Consider the following 17,008-nt stretch of genomic DNA (forward strand, 5'->3'; position numbering starts at 1 on the left):
TTGCAGTTATTAAAGTATAGCACACCTGACAGTATAAGAGATATTGATCTGGATAAATTCTATTGGAGTCAAACTCAGAGACCTGTTTATAAGGCACTGACCAAAACATGTCCCTCAGTGGTTTGCTTTGATGCAACGACTAAATGGTTCATCTGGCCACATCTTCTTATATCAAGGTGATCTGAGGGGAGGCAGCTGCTCAGGCCCAGTGGTACAAAAACTGTCAGAAAGGCATAACATGAATGCAACATGGCTGACAGAATGGCTTCCTGCAGGCACAGCTGTACCAAGGGAAGCTGTGAGCGACTTTTCCCTGGCTGTTCCTGGTGCTCTGGTGAAGGCCTTCACTCCTCTTTCTAACCTGAAGTCAGACATTGATGAATGCTTCCATGTGCTGCTTGGGAACCAGTCTGCCAAACATCCTCCCTCTGGTAGTTTTTAATGTTTTTTTCTGCCACCTCTTCATTTCAGTCACATTTCACTTGAAATCATATTTAACTCTAAAATAGCGAAGATCACATTTGTCACAGATTATGATGGCTGGAATAATCAGTGACCTTACTGTCCAGGCTTGTAATTAATGCTAGAGTTTAAAACAAAATAAAAAACTAAAATTAAATTATTTTTATACTCCTTGTGTATATTTTCTGGTGAAGATTTTCTGACGTGGAGGTTGCTGTACCTTTAATCCTCAGTAATGTATCTGCTGGGATAAAACTGACCAAACGTGGAAACCAGGACTGTTCAGCCAGAGGGTTGGACTTCCTCCACCTGCCCGGGTCTTTCCTGATTGGCTGAATCCTGAGTCCGTCACCGGGGCTTACAGGCCACGGGCTGATTTAAGTAGATTAGGTTGTGCTGGGATGGAAAGGGAATGTTTACTGGGATCACTATCTGGTCAGAACAGCAATGGCTTCTCTGTGGAAACATTTCTGCATCCTGGTCCTTCATCTGCATTCATCTGCCTCGTTCCAGCAGCGACCTGCCAGCAGGTACGTCAGAAGGAAACAAACCAACACTGAGGTTCAGGCTCTCCAAACCTCAACAGTCTCTGATCTTTGACTCTTGGCACCTTCACTTATGGATTTGCTGGTCGTTTCTCTGCTCTAATTTGACATGTTTTTAATTTCATTTAAAGCATGTTTTTGTTACGACTTTATTTGAGATAAAACAGGGAGGAATGTAATCTTTAAATACTTGTTTTTGGCTGACATGGGATTCATGGTTTCATCATCCAGCTGGTAATGAGCAACATTTCCATCTTTTGTTAGTCATGGTTCAAGTCTTGGTTACATTTTTGAAAGCTTTAAAAAATTTCTCCATAAAACTGAATGTCATGAGGCATAAAGAGAAACTGTGATGCCCACTGAATTAATGTTTAATAACATGATTTGATAATTAACAAACAGGACCCCAGTTTCATAGAAACTGATTCTGAAATCCTCTAAATCATGGATGTTCTGAAAAACTCGTCTTTTGTTTACCTGACTGTTTCAAACAAACTATCAAGTTTAATTTAATTATTGCATAATAACTTACATCGTTATTTATTTGTACCATGTTTCTCTGTTGTGAGAACATTTAAAGAAAAAATGAATAATAAATCCTGCATCCAACATGTAAGGAAAATGTTTATATAAAATGTCTGAACTGTTCAGAATTTTGATATTTGAAACAATATTTGGTTAAATATTTAGAGCCAAATCATCACAGAAACAGGTCAACCATTAAAAACTCGTCTTTATTATTTTTGTAATAATCTTTCTGCTCTCAAAGCTTTTTTTCCACGTACTAATGACCCGTTGCTGCCTGAACACTTAAACCATTAAACTTCAAAATGTTGCTTCTTATGTTCTGTTTGTTGTTTCCTCACATTTACCAGATGTAACGCAGAGCAGCACAGCAGATCTGACCTTTCACCTCCAAAAACCTGATTTTCTTCGGTTTCTTTGAAAATCCAATGGCTAAACTTTTAGATTCAGTTTATGGGATCCCAGAATCTCCCAAAAATAATCCAGCAGTCAAAGTGTTCTGCCTCCACACAGATCAGTTTATCGGTTTGATTTGTTATCTGATTTATAGATTCAGAAAAACTTTCTTTTGAAAAAATAATTTATAACTTAGTTGACTTTAAAAACTGATTAAAAAATCAGTTTTTAAAGAAATGAAAACTTTCTCTTCATGCAACAGAATGACTAAATGTCTGAAACTGTAAGTTTTACTAATAATAACAGTTTGTTTGTTTTCTGGTTCCCTAATTGAACCTAGAAAATAACAGAACTATGAAAAGATGTAAATAAAACAGAGAAGATTTAAGATTTATAAGAACTATTCAGAATCTCACATCTAATTAAATACTAGGGGAAATAATTGAGCTTTAAACTGATATTGAAATGACTCTCTGGGACTCACTAAAAACTAAAGATCGATTTTTTCCTCTGGAGCAGAGGAGGGACACAAAAGCTCCTCAACAGCAGCAGCTTTGATTCTGTTCTTCTTGCTTTTGTCTAATATTTGTGTGACGTTCCTGCATCGTTTTGTTTATGTGCAGTTCGGCTCCAGAGCTTTGCAGGTAAAGACCCAACAGGCTGCACTGGGCTTTAATTTGCTGAATTTCATGACGATAAGATGGTAAAAATCCCCCCACCAATATCTCTGTTAATGTTTCTAATTTGAAAGGCTTTCTGCTATCGAAGAGAAATTTGTTTCTATGGAAAACTCACCGTAAACTGACAGAAACAGTAACATCAAGCAACATGCTGCTTTGTTTCAGCCTCCTCTAAACTTTTCTACATCATTCACTTTCATCACAAAAGTCCAAAGCAGCTGCAGAAATTAACGAATTTCCTCTTACTGTTTGAAGAACACCTTTGCTTTTAATAATTTACTTTATTTTGACAAATGATTTAGGAGTAGAAACGTTGAAATTATTATTTTTTGTTTCTGTTTTCTCCTTATGGAGGTTGGACTCCACTTACCTCAGGTGTAGACAGACCCTGAGCCGCTGTGTGCATCTTTCTGCATCGACACACATTTGATCCTGTTTCTTGTTTTTCTAATCCTCTTTGTTCCTCCTGCCTCTTAGCCGCCTGCAGGCCTTTAAGCTTATTTCTCTCTAACTCGCCGTCTTTGTCTACATTTGGGTCATCCGGCCCACTTTACTGACAGAACCAGCGACCCAAAGATTAATGCAGGAATACGTCATGATGTTTTAAACTCCTGTGAGATGAAATGATTTAGTTTGATGGCTGAGAACCGTCTAGAACAGGATGGTAGGAAAAGCTTTTAAAATCATTCAGATGGGTACTAACTAGTTACATTCACTGTAAAAATTTACTTTTAGGAGACTTTTTACTATCTTGTACTTTTTAATTTTGCTTCATTATATTATAAAGTATTTCTACTCTTATTTGAGTGAAATTTTTGTATTTTCTACCCACTGAATGAAAAACAAACACCAGACACACACAGTTTTTGTTAAAGTTTCATAAGTTTGTTACTGAAAGAAACAGATTTGAAAACATTTCTTTTGCCTGATTTTGTAATTTTTTGTTACTCATTTGAATTATTGTCATTTTGGTCCTTAAAATACCAAAATATCCACCTAACTTTACATTTTGGTCCATCTGATTGTGTTATGATTGATGATTTGATGGGTTTCTCAGTCATGAGTGTGTTGAGAGGTGAGGATGAAACTGGACCCAGATTATGGTGAAATAATGATGTTTGATGAAGAAACGATCCATAAAACTCCAGGCAGTACAGCTGAGTGACACCAGTAGCAACTGGAACTGAACCAGATTCCACAAACACATTTTAACACACAAATATCTAAAATATGAAGAAACTGAACTGATAATATAATCTCTGGGTTTTTAGAAAGTGAAACTCTCCTCTTTGTTTGATTCTGCTTCTGGGAACAAGAGTCCAGAAAGTTTTTAGTTGTTTCATGTTTAACCAAGTTAATCAACATGTCTGCATGTAACAGACTGTATTTTGGTCTGATGGCCCTGAAACCAGGATGAAAACGTCACTTTATGTCTGCTGACACAAGCAGATGCTTCATAGATGTTACTTTAAGGATTAAGACGACGTGAAATCCCCCACTGGAAGAGAGCCACTTTCTTTCTGTATAATCTGCAGAAACCCATTAATTGCATCATTATATAATCGCTGCAGTCCCTCAATCTGCTGGCCGCTGCCCTGACAACACAAGATCAGATAAATCTCGTTTTGGTTGCAAGGATTTGGTCAATCAGCCTGGATTTGACCGCTCTATTGTCTGTCTACTTTTCTGACTGAGACAAAATTCATCCGTTCATCCTCTGACAATGTAAACCACATTTATTGTTGCATGCAGTAGGAAAGACGGAGGAATTGATTAGCTGAAGCCGTCTTAATATTGGAACAGAGATTATTGGTTATTGCTGTTTGTATCCCAATGTTGTAAGTCGGATCTTGGAGTAAAGTCCAACTTAAATGTGATCCGGTTTCAACTTGGTGAATCAGTTTGGATCACATCAATCTTAAATTGACACAAACCATCAAAGAAATTGTTTATTTTTGCAACTTTTACATTTACATGGATTTTGACCATTGACGTTCCATGTTATGATTCAAAGGTCCATTTAATTTTCTATTAGTTTATTCAGAAAAACTCCTGGTGCAGCTAAATTTATTCTGCTTAATAAGAAAAGATTCATAATGTAAACTTATTAGATTCCTCCATTTGGTGATGTAAACTTTAGTTTCACTATCAAACTTACGTTTTGAATGTGTGATGTATTTATATTCAACTTTTTCAATAAAATACATATTAACTAACAGATGTGGGTAAAGCACCCAGAAACTGCCCAGAACAGCAGCACTACCTAAATATATTTTTACTCAAGTAAAAGTAAAAAGTAGCCGTCCAAGAAATTATTCAACTAAGAGTGAAGAAATGTTTGATACAAAGTCTACTCAATCTGATCAATTATCAATCACTGAATATGTAAATATTGCATCATTGGACGAACCAAAACATAAAGTTTAGTGGAAATTTCAGTATTTTAAGGACAAAAATTACAATAATTCATGAGTAAAACAAAAAAATCACAAAATCACACTGATGTTTGCACAATTAACTTTATGAAGCGACTCGTAACAATCAGGCAAAATAAAATGTTTCCAAATCAGTTTCTTCCAAAATAAAACTTATAAAACTTTAACAAAAACTGCAGCTGTGTGTCTGTTTTTGGTTAAAACATGTTTGTTTTTCATTCAGTGGGTAGAAAATACAGAAATTTTACTTAAGTAAGAGCAGAGATACTTTATAGTAAAATTACTCAAGTAAAAGTAAAAAGTACAGCATATTAAAAAATATTCCTAAAAGCATTTTTTCCAAAAAAGTTACTCAAGTAAATGAGTAGATTCTGACTAGCAACTAACCAACTCTCTTAAGTTTCACCTTTCGGTTGAAGATGAGTTTGATATGCCAAACAGTTTAAGCCACCACAATAACAGCCGAAGAGTTCAGAGTTAAATACCAAAAAATATAAAAAAATAATATTTTTTATTTTGCAGACATCAACCTGCAGCAGAACCTGCAGCACAGAGAGGAGAAAATGTTTTAAACATGTTTTATTTTTTATTGTTATACAATGTTTCATCGGCGCTGCTGGACAAACGAAGACGCCGCTTGAATCCCTGATTTCAGACTCGGATTGAAAGAGAGGAAACTAAAAGATTAATCAGATCTCCTGTTTCGAGTTAAGCTGATTTCAGTATTAGATTCTGGTCCATTATTCTCTACTTTCGGCATTTGTTTGGAAAGTGGGTCAGAGCCGCTCCACTCAGCAGCAGCAGCACATCTTTCCCTGCACCAGGCTGATCACCGAGTGTTGGTTCTAGTCCAGCGGGTCGCCAGCCGGGTCACTGGGCCCACCACTCGCTGTCTTCACAGGTCAAACTGGAGGCACTTTGCAAATATCACTTTTCTTTTACCAGATCTTAAAAATAAAACCAAAACCAGTTCCTGACGATGTCCAGAGAGATTTTCAAACAGAAAGAAAGCAGAACCATCAGGGTCGACTTTTAAAAACTATGGTTTCGCTCAATCTCTTTCCTATTGCTGAATTATTAAACTTCACTGCAGTTGCTGGGTTATTTTCTGAGAAACAAAATGTGTTTCTTATACCTCTGTGTTTACAAACGCATTTAATAAATTAGAATATTATGCAAAAGTCCATTTGTTTCATCACTAAATGAAACGTTGCATGAATTAATTACAGAAATGAATGTTTGAAATGTTTTTAATTCTGTTAACTAGGATGATTTTCTGCTTAAAGTCAGTTAAAACATGACAGGAATATCACATCAGACTAATAAAAACAAAGTGTAACTTTGATAAAAATATGTTTAACGGTTACACATTTTCAAAACGTACTTTTAATCTGACAAATAACCTTCAAATGTAATTTACTGAATAAATTAGAATATTCAATCAATATAAGATAGTGTTTGAATAAATTGTAAAACATATATTTTTTTTACAAAATTATTTACATGTTTTTATATTTTGTTTTACTGACTAACTGCAGCAGGTCAGAATACAGTTTAGTAAAATTACTAACTTTGTCCAGTGTTTAAAGGAGTTATCACTGCATTTAATATTTGCTGATTCATTTGAACCAGAAACATTAAGATTAAGTCTCAATGTAAAAACTGTGATAAGATGAAATCAAAGTGTCTATAAGAACTTATTAGTATAGAATATTATGCAGAAATAATAATGAAACGTTGTTGTTAATTCTCCTGTGATTTCTGTTTACAGCTCAGCATCTGAAGTCAGAGGTAAGTTTTCCATCTGAACATTTAAAAAGAGTCACAGGAATAAAGCCGTGAATCTGGAATGTAGGAAATGTGCAACAATTTTATTAGGAAATATTTTTGTCAACTAATGTAAGAATGAGTGTGATGTTCTCAGAACTGCAGAAAATTACCTGAATTAGCTTTAAAACATAAATGTGTGAACAAAAGAGACAACATTTTAATGATAAATAGATAAAGTTCTTTGTGAAATGTGAATATTTTTTATTGTTTTTTTATCTAGATGAAGGAAGCAAAACGACGATGAGAAACGAAGAAAACTCTTTTTTCACCGGGGAACCGGAGGTGAGATGAACAGCAACAATCAGTTCAGTTTAATTATAAAACGCCAATTCACAACGTGTGTCATCATAATGCACTTTATAAATAATTAAAAAGTCAATTCAATCCAGTAATACACTCAATAATCCCTAATTACATGAGAGGTGGGTAGAGTAGCAAAGTAAAAGTAGCACAACTTCAATAGATTTTTGTTTTTCAAGAGTCAAAAAGTATTTGGTAAAAATTTACTCAAGTACAGAGTAACTGATCAAATTATCAATCATTTAATATTTAAAAATTACATAATCAGATATAAAGTTTAGTGGAAATTTGGCTATTTTAAGGACCAGAATGACAATAATTCATATAAACAACAGAAAAAGACAAAACATTTTTTTCCAAATCATTTTTCTTTCAATACAAAACTTTGAATTGAAAGTTTTGTATTGAAACTGCAGGTTTGTTTCTGCATCTGGAGGATTTATGGTTGAAACATGTTTGTGTTTCATCCAGTGTGTAGAAAATCCAGAAACTTTATAACAAAATTACTCAAAGAGTAGTAAAAATACTCCTAAAAGTTGTTGTTTTTTTCCAAGAAGCTAGTCCAATAAATGTAACTGAGTAAATGTAACTAGTTACTTTCCAACTCTGTCTCCTGCAGAATCCTCAGGTTTCACAGAGAAAGCTGCTCCAAGCAGCAGGAGCTGCTCTTCCTTTCTCTCCTCTCAAGGTGACATTAATAATAAAATCATTTCTCCTCACACAGTTTGAGGATTTTTTAATGTTCTTGTTGTTTCCATGCTGCAGGTGTTGTCCAACGGAGAGCCGTGTATTTTGTTCCAGGCGAGGAAACTTTCTCTGCGCTTTGAGAAGCAGAGACCCGTGGACCTGACGGAGCTCACCTTCTCTCCTCAGAAGCTTGTCGATACGACGGAGTCGCTCTGCCAGCAGGACAAAGCCACGTATGTTCACAAATCTAATGCTTTACATCAGAAAAATACAAAATCAGAAGAACATCATGCAGATCTGAAAAACCAGGAAGAAACATTCATCAAATCATCAACAAACATCAAATATGTTGGTCCATGTTGCAGTGATTATGGACTGAAAACACCTTTAAATAGATGGGTTTTTAACTTTTATTTAAAGGAACTCACTGTAAAAATAAAATTTTTGCAAAAAGAATAAAAATAGATCAGGTTTTTTTGGTAACTCAGTGTATCTGTGTGTCTTCTTCAGGCTGGTCATGAGGTTTGGAGACGTGGAGGAGCTGAGAGGATTATCAATCAGGTGAGTCTGTCTGATAATCAGCAACACTAAATAATAACCATCATCCATGTAGTTTTAAACTGCTGTTAAAAACAACAACATGACTAATAATTTCAAAACTTTCTCCATCTTTAATGTGACATATGTCCAGCTCAAATCAACGATAATATAAAAAATAATGCAAAATAAAAAAACTGTAATGACCTTGCAGCATAAATGCACACTTGGAGTGTTTTTTGTTTTAATTTCAGTTCAGTCTTATACTACTGTTATGAATCTAATTAACTTGAAATCAAATTTAACTGTTTTAGTCGGATTTTCATCCTGGGTGCACAAAGCAGCGTGATCACAGGTCCTTCCTCCCAACAGTCCTAAACTTTATAACTACTGTTGCTCACAACAAACTCCATAAGCTGTTTACATCTATGCTGTTGTTTCTATTTTCTTGTTTTTTCAACAATATATAATGAGCCCAGTTTGTGTATCTGCAGGCTTACATTAGCTTTTCTTTTGCTGCAGTTATACCTTCATTTCACAACTGAGGGAGAACAGAGGATCTTTCTGTCTATTCTATTCTGAAACAGAGATTTCTGTACATAAAACATAAAAAAGATACAATTGAATCCTGATAGAGGCTCTGAGAAAGAGCTTCTCTTCATCTCAATATTTCATCAGAATATGCGCACAAAAGAAATCATTTTCTTTTCTCCTCTTTTTAATTTATAATTTTGTTATAAATCCACGGATTAGAAATTGAAGCACCAAGTAATACTTCCAGTGAGAAATGACTGATTTGGACGTGCAGATCAGTGAGGATAATGTGATTTGATTGGCAAAGAGCTGTCATGTCCATACTCAGCCACCAGAGGGCGTAGTTTAGCAGCTGTATTAGATTGCATTATTTGCATTAAGACTGGATATATGCCAGTTTGCAGCCTCCAGGTTCCTGCTTTCTGTAACTCAGCAGCTTTCAATAAGGATATATTTTGTATTTTTTGTTTTTTATAAAATCCCCTTCTTTTGCTTTCGATATAGGATATCTTGCTGCTCTCTCTGTTTAGAATGCTTAATAAAGAAATGTCTGATTTATGTATGAGTGTTGCAGTAAGATTACCCATGATGGGGTTTTGGTTTGCCTGAATAGCTTTTTCTTTCTCCAGATTTCAGCTCTCCAACACGTTTTACGAGTCCTCGGGTCAGTGGTGGTTCTCCGTGGACCGGGTCTCTGTTTCATACAACACTTCTGAGGAGGTTGTCTTCAACGCCACGGATGTTTACGCTCCGGCCTCATCCTCCTACCGCTGCCTCCATGTCAGCAGCCTGCAGAGATACAGTGGTCTGTTACTGCCGAGCACTGAGCATGCACAGCGCTGGGCCGTCACCTTCATCGACTTCCAGGTACCAAATAACGTTCTCCCCTATGGGGCCCCTGAACCCGCCCCGCCCCCGTCTATCTGCTGGAGGGCAAAAAGCTCCAGCCATGATTATCGATGGTTAGGTTGTGCTTTTAATGCTGCAGATCTTGTGAACCAACGTTTGGATGTACGCGAGCGTGTAGACTTAGACCTTGTGTCTGTATTGCTTGCATTATCCTTGTTCTCCATGTCATCTGCAGCTCATGATTGATGTGCTGAACATCTCCTGTGGTTGTGGCCCTGATGTTCTTTCCTGTGCTGTTTTTTAAATTTTTCACCAGCTAGACAGAAAGATAACAAAACCTCTCTTTCTTTTCACATGTTTATTGAAGAATGGCCTCTGACCACCTCCTTCACTTTGGTCATGTAAACTGAAATATACAGTGCATATTATTAGCTAATGAACATTGCAAATGAGCCATGATTACTGCGAGCTGAAATAAAAACATTTTCATAATTGACTTAAATTATTTAATTTATTCACCGTTACACAAAACAAAGAGACAGTTATTCTCACCATTAACCAATACCTACGAACAAATCTTGTCTGAAACACAACGTATTAAAGTAATAATCAGCTTAATTTAGGAATTAAATTAAGCTGTTACGTTCCACCATCTTGAATCTCGTTTCTTTAGCGTCACCAAACAATGCGACAAAATGTCCACCAGGGGGAGTCCCAGTGAGGTTTTCAAAAAGGTGTCACGTCGATCCGCGTTTCCCCGGTCCATTTAATTTACAAAGGCAACACGGTATATGTTTAAAAATGTAAAAGGCAACCTAAAACCAACTCCGACAGATCATCAGTAGAGCAGGCGTTAGCTAACTAGCTTCAACTACATACTACAGCTATGTCAGTTTAATAGCAGCCGTAGCTAATCTATCACAGCGATCACTTATTAATAATCGCAAAAATAAACATCAAGCCTAAAGGCTTTAAATTGTAACGGACTGAATGTTCTGTTCTTTGAATGGGAAATGTTTGGGTGTTTTTGGTGTTGAATTATTGTCAGTTAAAATGAAGCTGTCAGAGAGAAGAGGGGAGAAAGTAGCTTTAAGTTTTTCTGAAAAGGTTTTTCTGTTATTTTCCCCTTTGCTGTGGCCCAAAGCCCTACAATACATCTCCAGGTTTCATTTTGTTAATGGGGTCGTTGTACCGCAGCAGTGGCTACAAACAGCCAGTAAAAAATGGTCTTTTTGCCCTCCAGCATTGTGCAGATGTGTGAAACTTCCGGATATAAACAACACCCTGCATTCTGTCTATTATAAGTCTGTTAAACTGAATTATATCAACTTTAATAAACGGTATTGATGTGTCCAGATCCAAGCATTCAACATCAGTGAAGGGAGGTTTTCTCCTGCGAGCGACTGCACCACAGTCCTGACCCCGGCCATCCTGATGGGCCTCATCACCTCCCTGATCCTGCTGCTGGTTCTGGCCTACGCCCTGCACATGGTCGTCCACCTGAAACACATCGAGCACGACGACGACCAAAAACCTGACATCTACTTCCCTCAGAGCCCAGAGCAGCTGGACCACTGCTGCGAAGAAAGCTCCACCGAGAAGAACGTGATGTAGGACGAAAAGAACGTTCCTGAAACAGAGACAGAGTTGTGATGACCCATGGAGTAACGTGCTTTCTGCTCAGGATTTCATTTTTAAGGAAATCATTTTGTTAATTATTCTTGTAACACATTTTATACAAATATTAATGGGAAAAAATTATCTTTCTTAAATGAGCTTTTCCAAGTGTTAGTTGCAACAAATAATTGTTTAGGTTTCACTTCAACAATAGAAAAAACCAGCATGTTACGGGTTTTCTGCCTGCATTTTGTGGTGTCTGGATTCTCCTGCTTCCCTCAAACAGCTCAAAAATGTTCATGTGAAACCAGCTGGTTACTATAAACTTTAGGCACTTTATGATCTGAGCAGAGATGAGTGTTTCTGACAGCCTTTACTTTGGAATGAAAAACACCAATTATGTGTGAGGCAGCAAATTTGACAGGTTTAAGCTCTGGTTGAACTAAAGCAGGAAACGGTTTGTGATCGTTGTTTCCTGCATAGAGATTCCCAGACGATCAGATTCACCTTCAGACCAAACTAGCAGCTTCCTCTGAGTGAGTCCAGCTGCAGGAGGGAAAAGTGGAAACATCCAACTCTGCTGCTTCAAGCTGCTCACTCTGAAGGTGAGTTGGACCAAGAAAACTCAGAGACACTTTGAGGGAAGTTAGTAGAGGAGGGAGGGGAGCCGTGACTGACTGGACCTTCTGTGTTTTCAGCTTCACTCAGAGACAAAATGGCTTCCATGTTCGAGGAGGATCTCTGCTGTCCAGTCTGTCAGGAAGTCTTTAAGAATCCGCTTGTTCTGTCATGTAGCCACAGCTTCTGTAAGGAGTGTCTGAAGAACTGGTGGAGAGAGAAACCATCAAGAGAGTGTCCAGTTTGTAAGAGGAGATCTTCTAAGGCTGATCCACCTTTAAATCTGGTTCTGAATAACCAGATTCAGATGGCAGCTCTTTCAGACACAGTCAGAGCCACAGAGGAGGAGCTGAGAGCTGCAGACGTCTCATTCCTGCACAACTACAAGGCTGCAGTGGAAAGAGTCCAGCGCTGCCCCCTGCTGGAGGATCCACAGCTGCCCTCAGGAGCTCTGATAGACCAGGCCAAACATCTGGGCAACCTGGCCTTCAACATCTGGAGCAACATGGAGAACATGGTGACCTACACTCCTCTGGTTCTGGACCCAAACACTGCTCATCCAGGACTCCACCTGTCTGAAGATCTGACCAGTTTGACTCCAGGAGAGGAACAGCAGCTTCCTGATAATCCAGAGAGGTTTGAGGTCGAGTGGTCAGTCCTGAGCTCTGAGGGTTTTAACTCAGGGAACCACAGCTGGGATGTTGATGTTGGAGACAGTGAAGGATGGATGCTTGGTGTGATAGAGTCTGTCCAGAGGAAGGGACTTTTAGAGTCTGGATTGTTGGTTATGTTGTTTATTGATGGTGAATATGAAGCATATTCTCCACCAGCTCATACCACGTTTCTCTCAGTCCAGAAGAAGATCCAGAGGATCAGAGTGAATCTGGACTGGGACAGAGGAAATCTATCGTTTTCTGACCTGGATGCTAACACACACATACACACCTTCACTGACAAAGTGTTTCCATACTTCAGCACTGCTGAAGTAAAACTCTTACCAATGAAGATCTCAGTAATCAAACAGCAGCTCTGAGGTTTTCAGCATGAAAAACAAAAAGTCCAAATGAAACCTAATTGGAGGATTTAATAAATGATGAAATTCAAAACTTAAGTATTAGGAGGTTGATTTCTGAACTGATTGACAAACTGATCGCAGGTGTGAGGGGAGAAAGTCCAACAGAGTAGAGAGAGACGGGGTGGAGGGAGCGTGAACTGAAAAATAAATCTATCACTAAAGAATAACCAGACTAAAGAAACAAAATAAAACTGGAGTGGCAAAGACTAACTAAGAAAAACATAACGAGAAACACTAAGAACTACAGAGAAACAGAAACAATACTGATATAAACATCTAATAATACAGGTTTTCTCAAAATTAAAAGCAAAAGTAAGAATTGGTCCGTCTGCAGCTTTTTCCATCACTTTCTAAAGAAGTTTGCTGATAAAGTTCCTCTTTCTGCAATCTGGGCTTCTCAGATCAGGATGGACTTTTCTGGAGTTTGTTAGTCTTTGTCCAAAAAGGGACCGTAGGTCTCACATCCACTTCACTCTGTGAGTTTTCGTCACTCGTCTTCGTTCAGCCGAGCTAAAACTTCAAAGTGAATTTGACGTTCTCCCATTTGCCATCTGATGTAGTCAATTCCTGAAATATTGAAACAAAATTTATTGTCTATAAACTGATCCAAGTCTTTAACATAAAATGACCCCAAATTCAAGTTTTAATCAAAGATTTGATATTTTGATTATATTTACTAGCCATGCATCTATAATTGCTGACGATGTTATTAAACTGGAATCCTCAAAACAGGCCTGGAAAGTAGAAAAATACCAAGAAAATATTACGAATAAAAACCAAGACGTATTTAATTTCAGTTGCAGTAATTTCCCAAATCTCAAATCAATTAAGTACTAATTATTTATAACTATGATTTTTAAAAATTAGAAAATGTGCTTAGAAATATTATTTCCAAGTTTTTAATCTCATAAACATGACAATTACATTGTTATAATTTTTAATCACTTAACCTTATAATTATGATGTTTAATCAAATTCAGATTTTTAATCTCATAATCCTGGAATTGAACTGCATAACTGTGACTGAATCACTCTCATAATTATAATTTTGAATTGCTTAATGATTAATCTAATAAATTATGATGTTATATTAAATACATATGACTTACTATGTGCAATTATTTTACTTTAAATAGGAAAATTGAGTTTACACATGTCTGGAGAGTGAAATGATCAAGATTTTTCACCTGATTTCATTATACTTAATTAATTAAAACATTCTCACTAACAATGGCTAGCATTGGTTTTACTGTCAAGTTGTCAACATAACACACTAAATCTTAAATGTATGGAAGAAAAAAGGGAAGCAGTGCTTTGCTGTTACTTGTTAACATGACAAGAACTAGACAATAAGATCAGGAAGTTTTAATTTAGAAAAAATAGCAAGGGATAAGGAAGTAAGTTAGCTACGCTAGCTTGACTTTGACAACTTTAACTTATAGATGTGCTGCAGAATTCTGTGTTTCAGTTCAGTTAAAAAAATACAATAAAAAAAAGGGAACCTAAACACCAACTGACAGATCATCAGTAGTGGTGTTTAAATGAGCTAATCAACCACCGCACTGTTAGCATAGCTAATAGCAGCGGTAGCTAATCCACCACAGTGATCTCTTATAAATAATCACATAATAAAGACTTAATTAGAAATCTGCCCATCTGCTCACCTTTCCCTCGTAGATGATGAGCAGCGAGGAAGAGCGGTAGACAATAACATTTCTTTTTTAAAGTAAATTTTTAACAACAAAAAATAAATAAATAAATCGCCTCACAAAAAATTAAAACAAGAAGAGAAGGAAAATGCCACTTGGTGGCTAAATGAACACATAACACAATGGGGCAAAGTTAAATAAACAAAAATAAAATACCTGGAGAAGCGATTAAAACATATTAATCCACTTCTGTCCACCTTTCTGTGTGCACTCTGCTCCTAAAGGTACAAAGAAGAGAAGTGTTTAAACAAGCTGTGCTGCATTAGCACATACTGGGCAGCTAAATAAGGAGACACGTTTGCGCCAAAAAACCGACAGCGAAATCGTCTATAAAACTTATAATAACATTCAAAACTTCTTCACAAAATGCAAATACACAATAGTAAATAACATGTGAAATAGACTTCGGCATACACAGCTACTTTCAAACAGAAAATAATGTTATATCACGCAGCAACCTTTGCCGTCTCTTCCCCTCAACAGCGCAGCGCTGAGAGGGGAAACAGGAGAAAGCGAACAAAGAGCGGGAAGAACTACGGAAGCCCAGGAGGCACAAACAAACCAGAGCGCAGAAAGGCGATTCCCACAGGCAAAATTAATAAAACAAGAAGTAAAAATAGCTCAATGAGGTAAAATTCACAAATTCTCAATATAACATAATTTTGAAATAGAGGTTAAAAAAGTGCATTTTACATATATTTACATTTTACATGTTACATATATTCATTTAATTAATATACACAGAGTGATTTATTGATTTATCATTTAAAAGTGACATTTTGTTATTGAATCAGCTTCAATCCCAGGGAAGATCCTCTTCTTGGTTCCTCAGAAACCAAAACCCACAACAGCAAATCGGGGGCAAAAAAGGACTAAATAATCCCTGAAAAACTCAAACATTAAGAGAGTAATTTCAAATGTTTTCTAGAAAAAACAAGGAAATTTCTGATCTCCAAAAGTCCAAAATGTGCAAGAAAAAGAAATCTTATTTTTTTCTAGAAAACATTTTGGAAAATTTTCCACTTTTGCAAACCAAATTTGCAAACCAAATTCGCAAAAATGTTTACTTTTGAAATTCCAAATTTCCAAAAGAAATTGATGTTTGAAAGTCAGTTTATTTTTCTAGATAATTTCTGATATTAATCTCAAACGTTTTTGGGAGATCAGCAATGCAGTGCAACAGAAACAGGCACCCAGTGGGAAATGTAACCGTTTTATTTTAAAACATTATTTTAAAACAGTCACTGCTCTCCTTATGCATTGCTATGGGCAGGCCCCAATAACGTGTCCGTGTCTCTGGCTGCTTTGGAGTGGTTAGCCAATCAGATTCGTTGATCTTCCTCCGCCTGAGGCTGAGGCTGGCCGAAGCGCGGCACCGCCCCCTGCTGGACAGCAACAGGTACTCAGCCTCAGGAGCAGGAACCAAACAGAGCAAATAATGTATTTTATTTTTGGTTTATTAAGGTGATAATTTTTTTTATTGTACCTTTACCCACAGATACGGGTACGTGTTTTATCCCCCACCTTTAAAAGTGTAAAAATGTAAAGATGTTAGGAGGAGAGAATAGAAGCAGTATTATCATTGGAGCTAACTCGGCTCTGCTGCCTTGCTCTGGACCTGCGGTTCCGGTGGGAAAACTGTTCAACGTGTCTGTGTGTGTTCTTTGATTGTTGGTTTGTTTCACTCTTACATCGACAGAGCCGAAATAAAATAAATAAACCTGCATGCTCATCGACGTCCCTCCTGTTCGAGACCGTTTTCCGCGCCACGTCAAACGTTACAGCCGTTAACCGACCGACGGCCCGCTGTTACCTCCGATCCTCATGGTTGTTGGCTTCAGATTGATGGGACTTGATCTTTTTTTTTTGCATCTGACATCACCCTGACTGTTTGTTAGAAAAGTGAAAAGTACGTGAGATTAAATCTTTCCAGAAGCTTTTGCCTTGTGTCGTCATTCTTTCCCCAGGTGAACTGCTATGGCAGGCTGTTGTACCATACAATCGGCTTCACACCATGTAGACTCCGGATGTCTGGAATGGGTCTATGACTATTGTGACTGGACATGTTTACGGAAGATGATTAGGGCCACTGAATTGACTTTTCTCAGAAAAGAAGGGACAAATGCTTGAGCCACTGTTTATATGCTGTAAATACATAATAAATTGCACAAATAAATTTTCTGCTAAACTCAAACTTTAATAGAAATGA

The 17,008-nt window shown here is 37.1% G+C and overlaps 2 protein-coding genes across 3 annotated transcripts; both read left to right on the forward strand.

Annotated features, from left to right (window-relative positions):
* Positions 1-848: 848 nt before the first annotated feature.
* Positions 849-11,745, forward strand: atp6ap1la (ATPase H+ transporting accessory protein 1 like a). 2 transcript variants are annotated; one of them, XM_044121346.1, is made up of 9 exons: positions 849-992; positions 2,552-2,631; positions 6,815-6,834; positions 7,094-7,155; positions 7,793-7,861; positions 7,939-8,093; positions 8,371-8,421; positions 9,561-9,798; positions 11,137-11,745. In XM_044121346.1, exons 1-9 carry the CDS (start codon positions 864-866, stop codon positions 11,392-11,394), a joined length of 1,062 nt encoding a protein of 353 aa, XP_043977281.1. In that variant the 5' UTR covers positions 849-863; the 3' UTR covers positions 11,395-11,745. The 2 variants fall into 2 exon arrangements, with proteins under 2 accessions (XP_043977281.1, XP_043977283.1); XM_044121348.1 differs by lacking the exon at positions 2,552-2,631.
* Positions 11,746-11,958: 213 nt separating this feature from the next.
* On the forward strand, positions 11,959-13,177 carry LOC122833629 (nuclear factor 7, ovary-like). Its single transcript, XM_044121349.1, has 2 exons — positions 11,959-12,002; positions 12,096-13,177. The coding sequence occupies exon 2, from the start codon at positions 12,113-12,115 to the stop codon at positions 13,046-13,048; it is 936 nt and encodes a 311-aa protein (XP_043977284.1). The 5' UTR covers positions 11,959-12,002; positions 12,096-12,112; the 3' UTR covers positions 13,049-13,177.
* Positions 13,178-17,008: the final 3,831 nt, after the last annotated feature.

Source organism: Gambusia affinis, linkage group LG07 (genome assembly GCF_019740435.1).
Source record: "Gambusia affinis linkage group LG07, SWU_Gaff_1.0, whole genome shotgun sequence".
In the NCBI taxonomy this organism is placed as follows: domain Eukaryota; kingdom Metazoa; phylum Chordata; class Actinopteri; order Cyprinodontiformes; family Poeciliidae; genus Gambusia; species Gambusia affinis.

What these genes read in the sequence shown, in the direction of transcription:
- LOC122833629 (XM_044121349.1), top strand. Translation starts at nt 12,113, where the DNA reads ATGGCTTCCATGTTCGAGGAGGATCTCTGCTGTCCAGTCTGTCAGGAA.
- atp6ap1la (XM_044121346.1), top strand. Translation starts at nt 864, where the DNA reads ATGGAAAGGGAATGTTTACTGGGATCACTATCTGGTCAGAACAGCAAT. An exon ending in CTCAGCATCTGAAGTCAGAG is followed by an intron (nt 6,835 to 7,093) that starts GTAAGTTTTCCA and finishes TTTTTTATCTAG; the next exon opens with ATGAAGGAAGCAAAACGACG. An exon ending in CTGAGAGGATTATCAATCAG is followed by an intron (nt 8,422 to 9,560) that starts GTGAGTCTGTCT and finishes TTCTTTCTCCAG; the next exon opens with ATTTCAGCTCTCCAACACGT.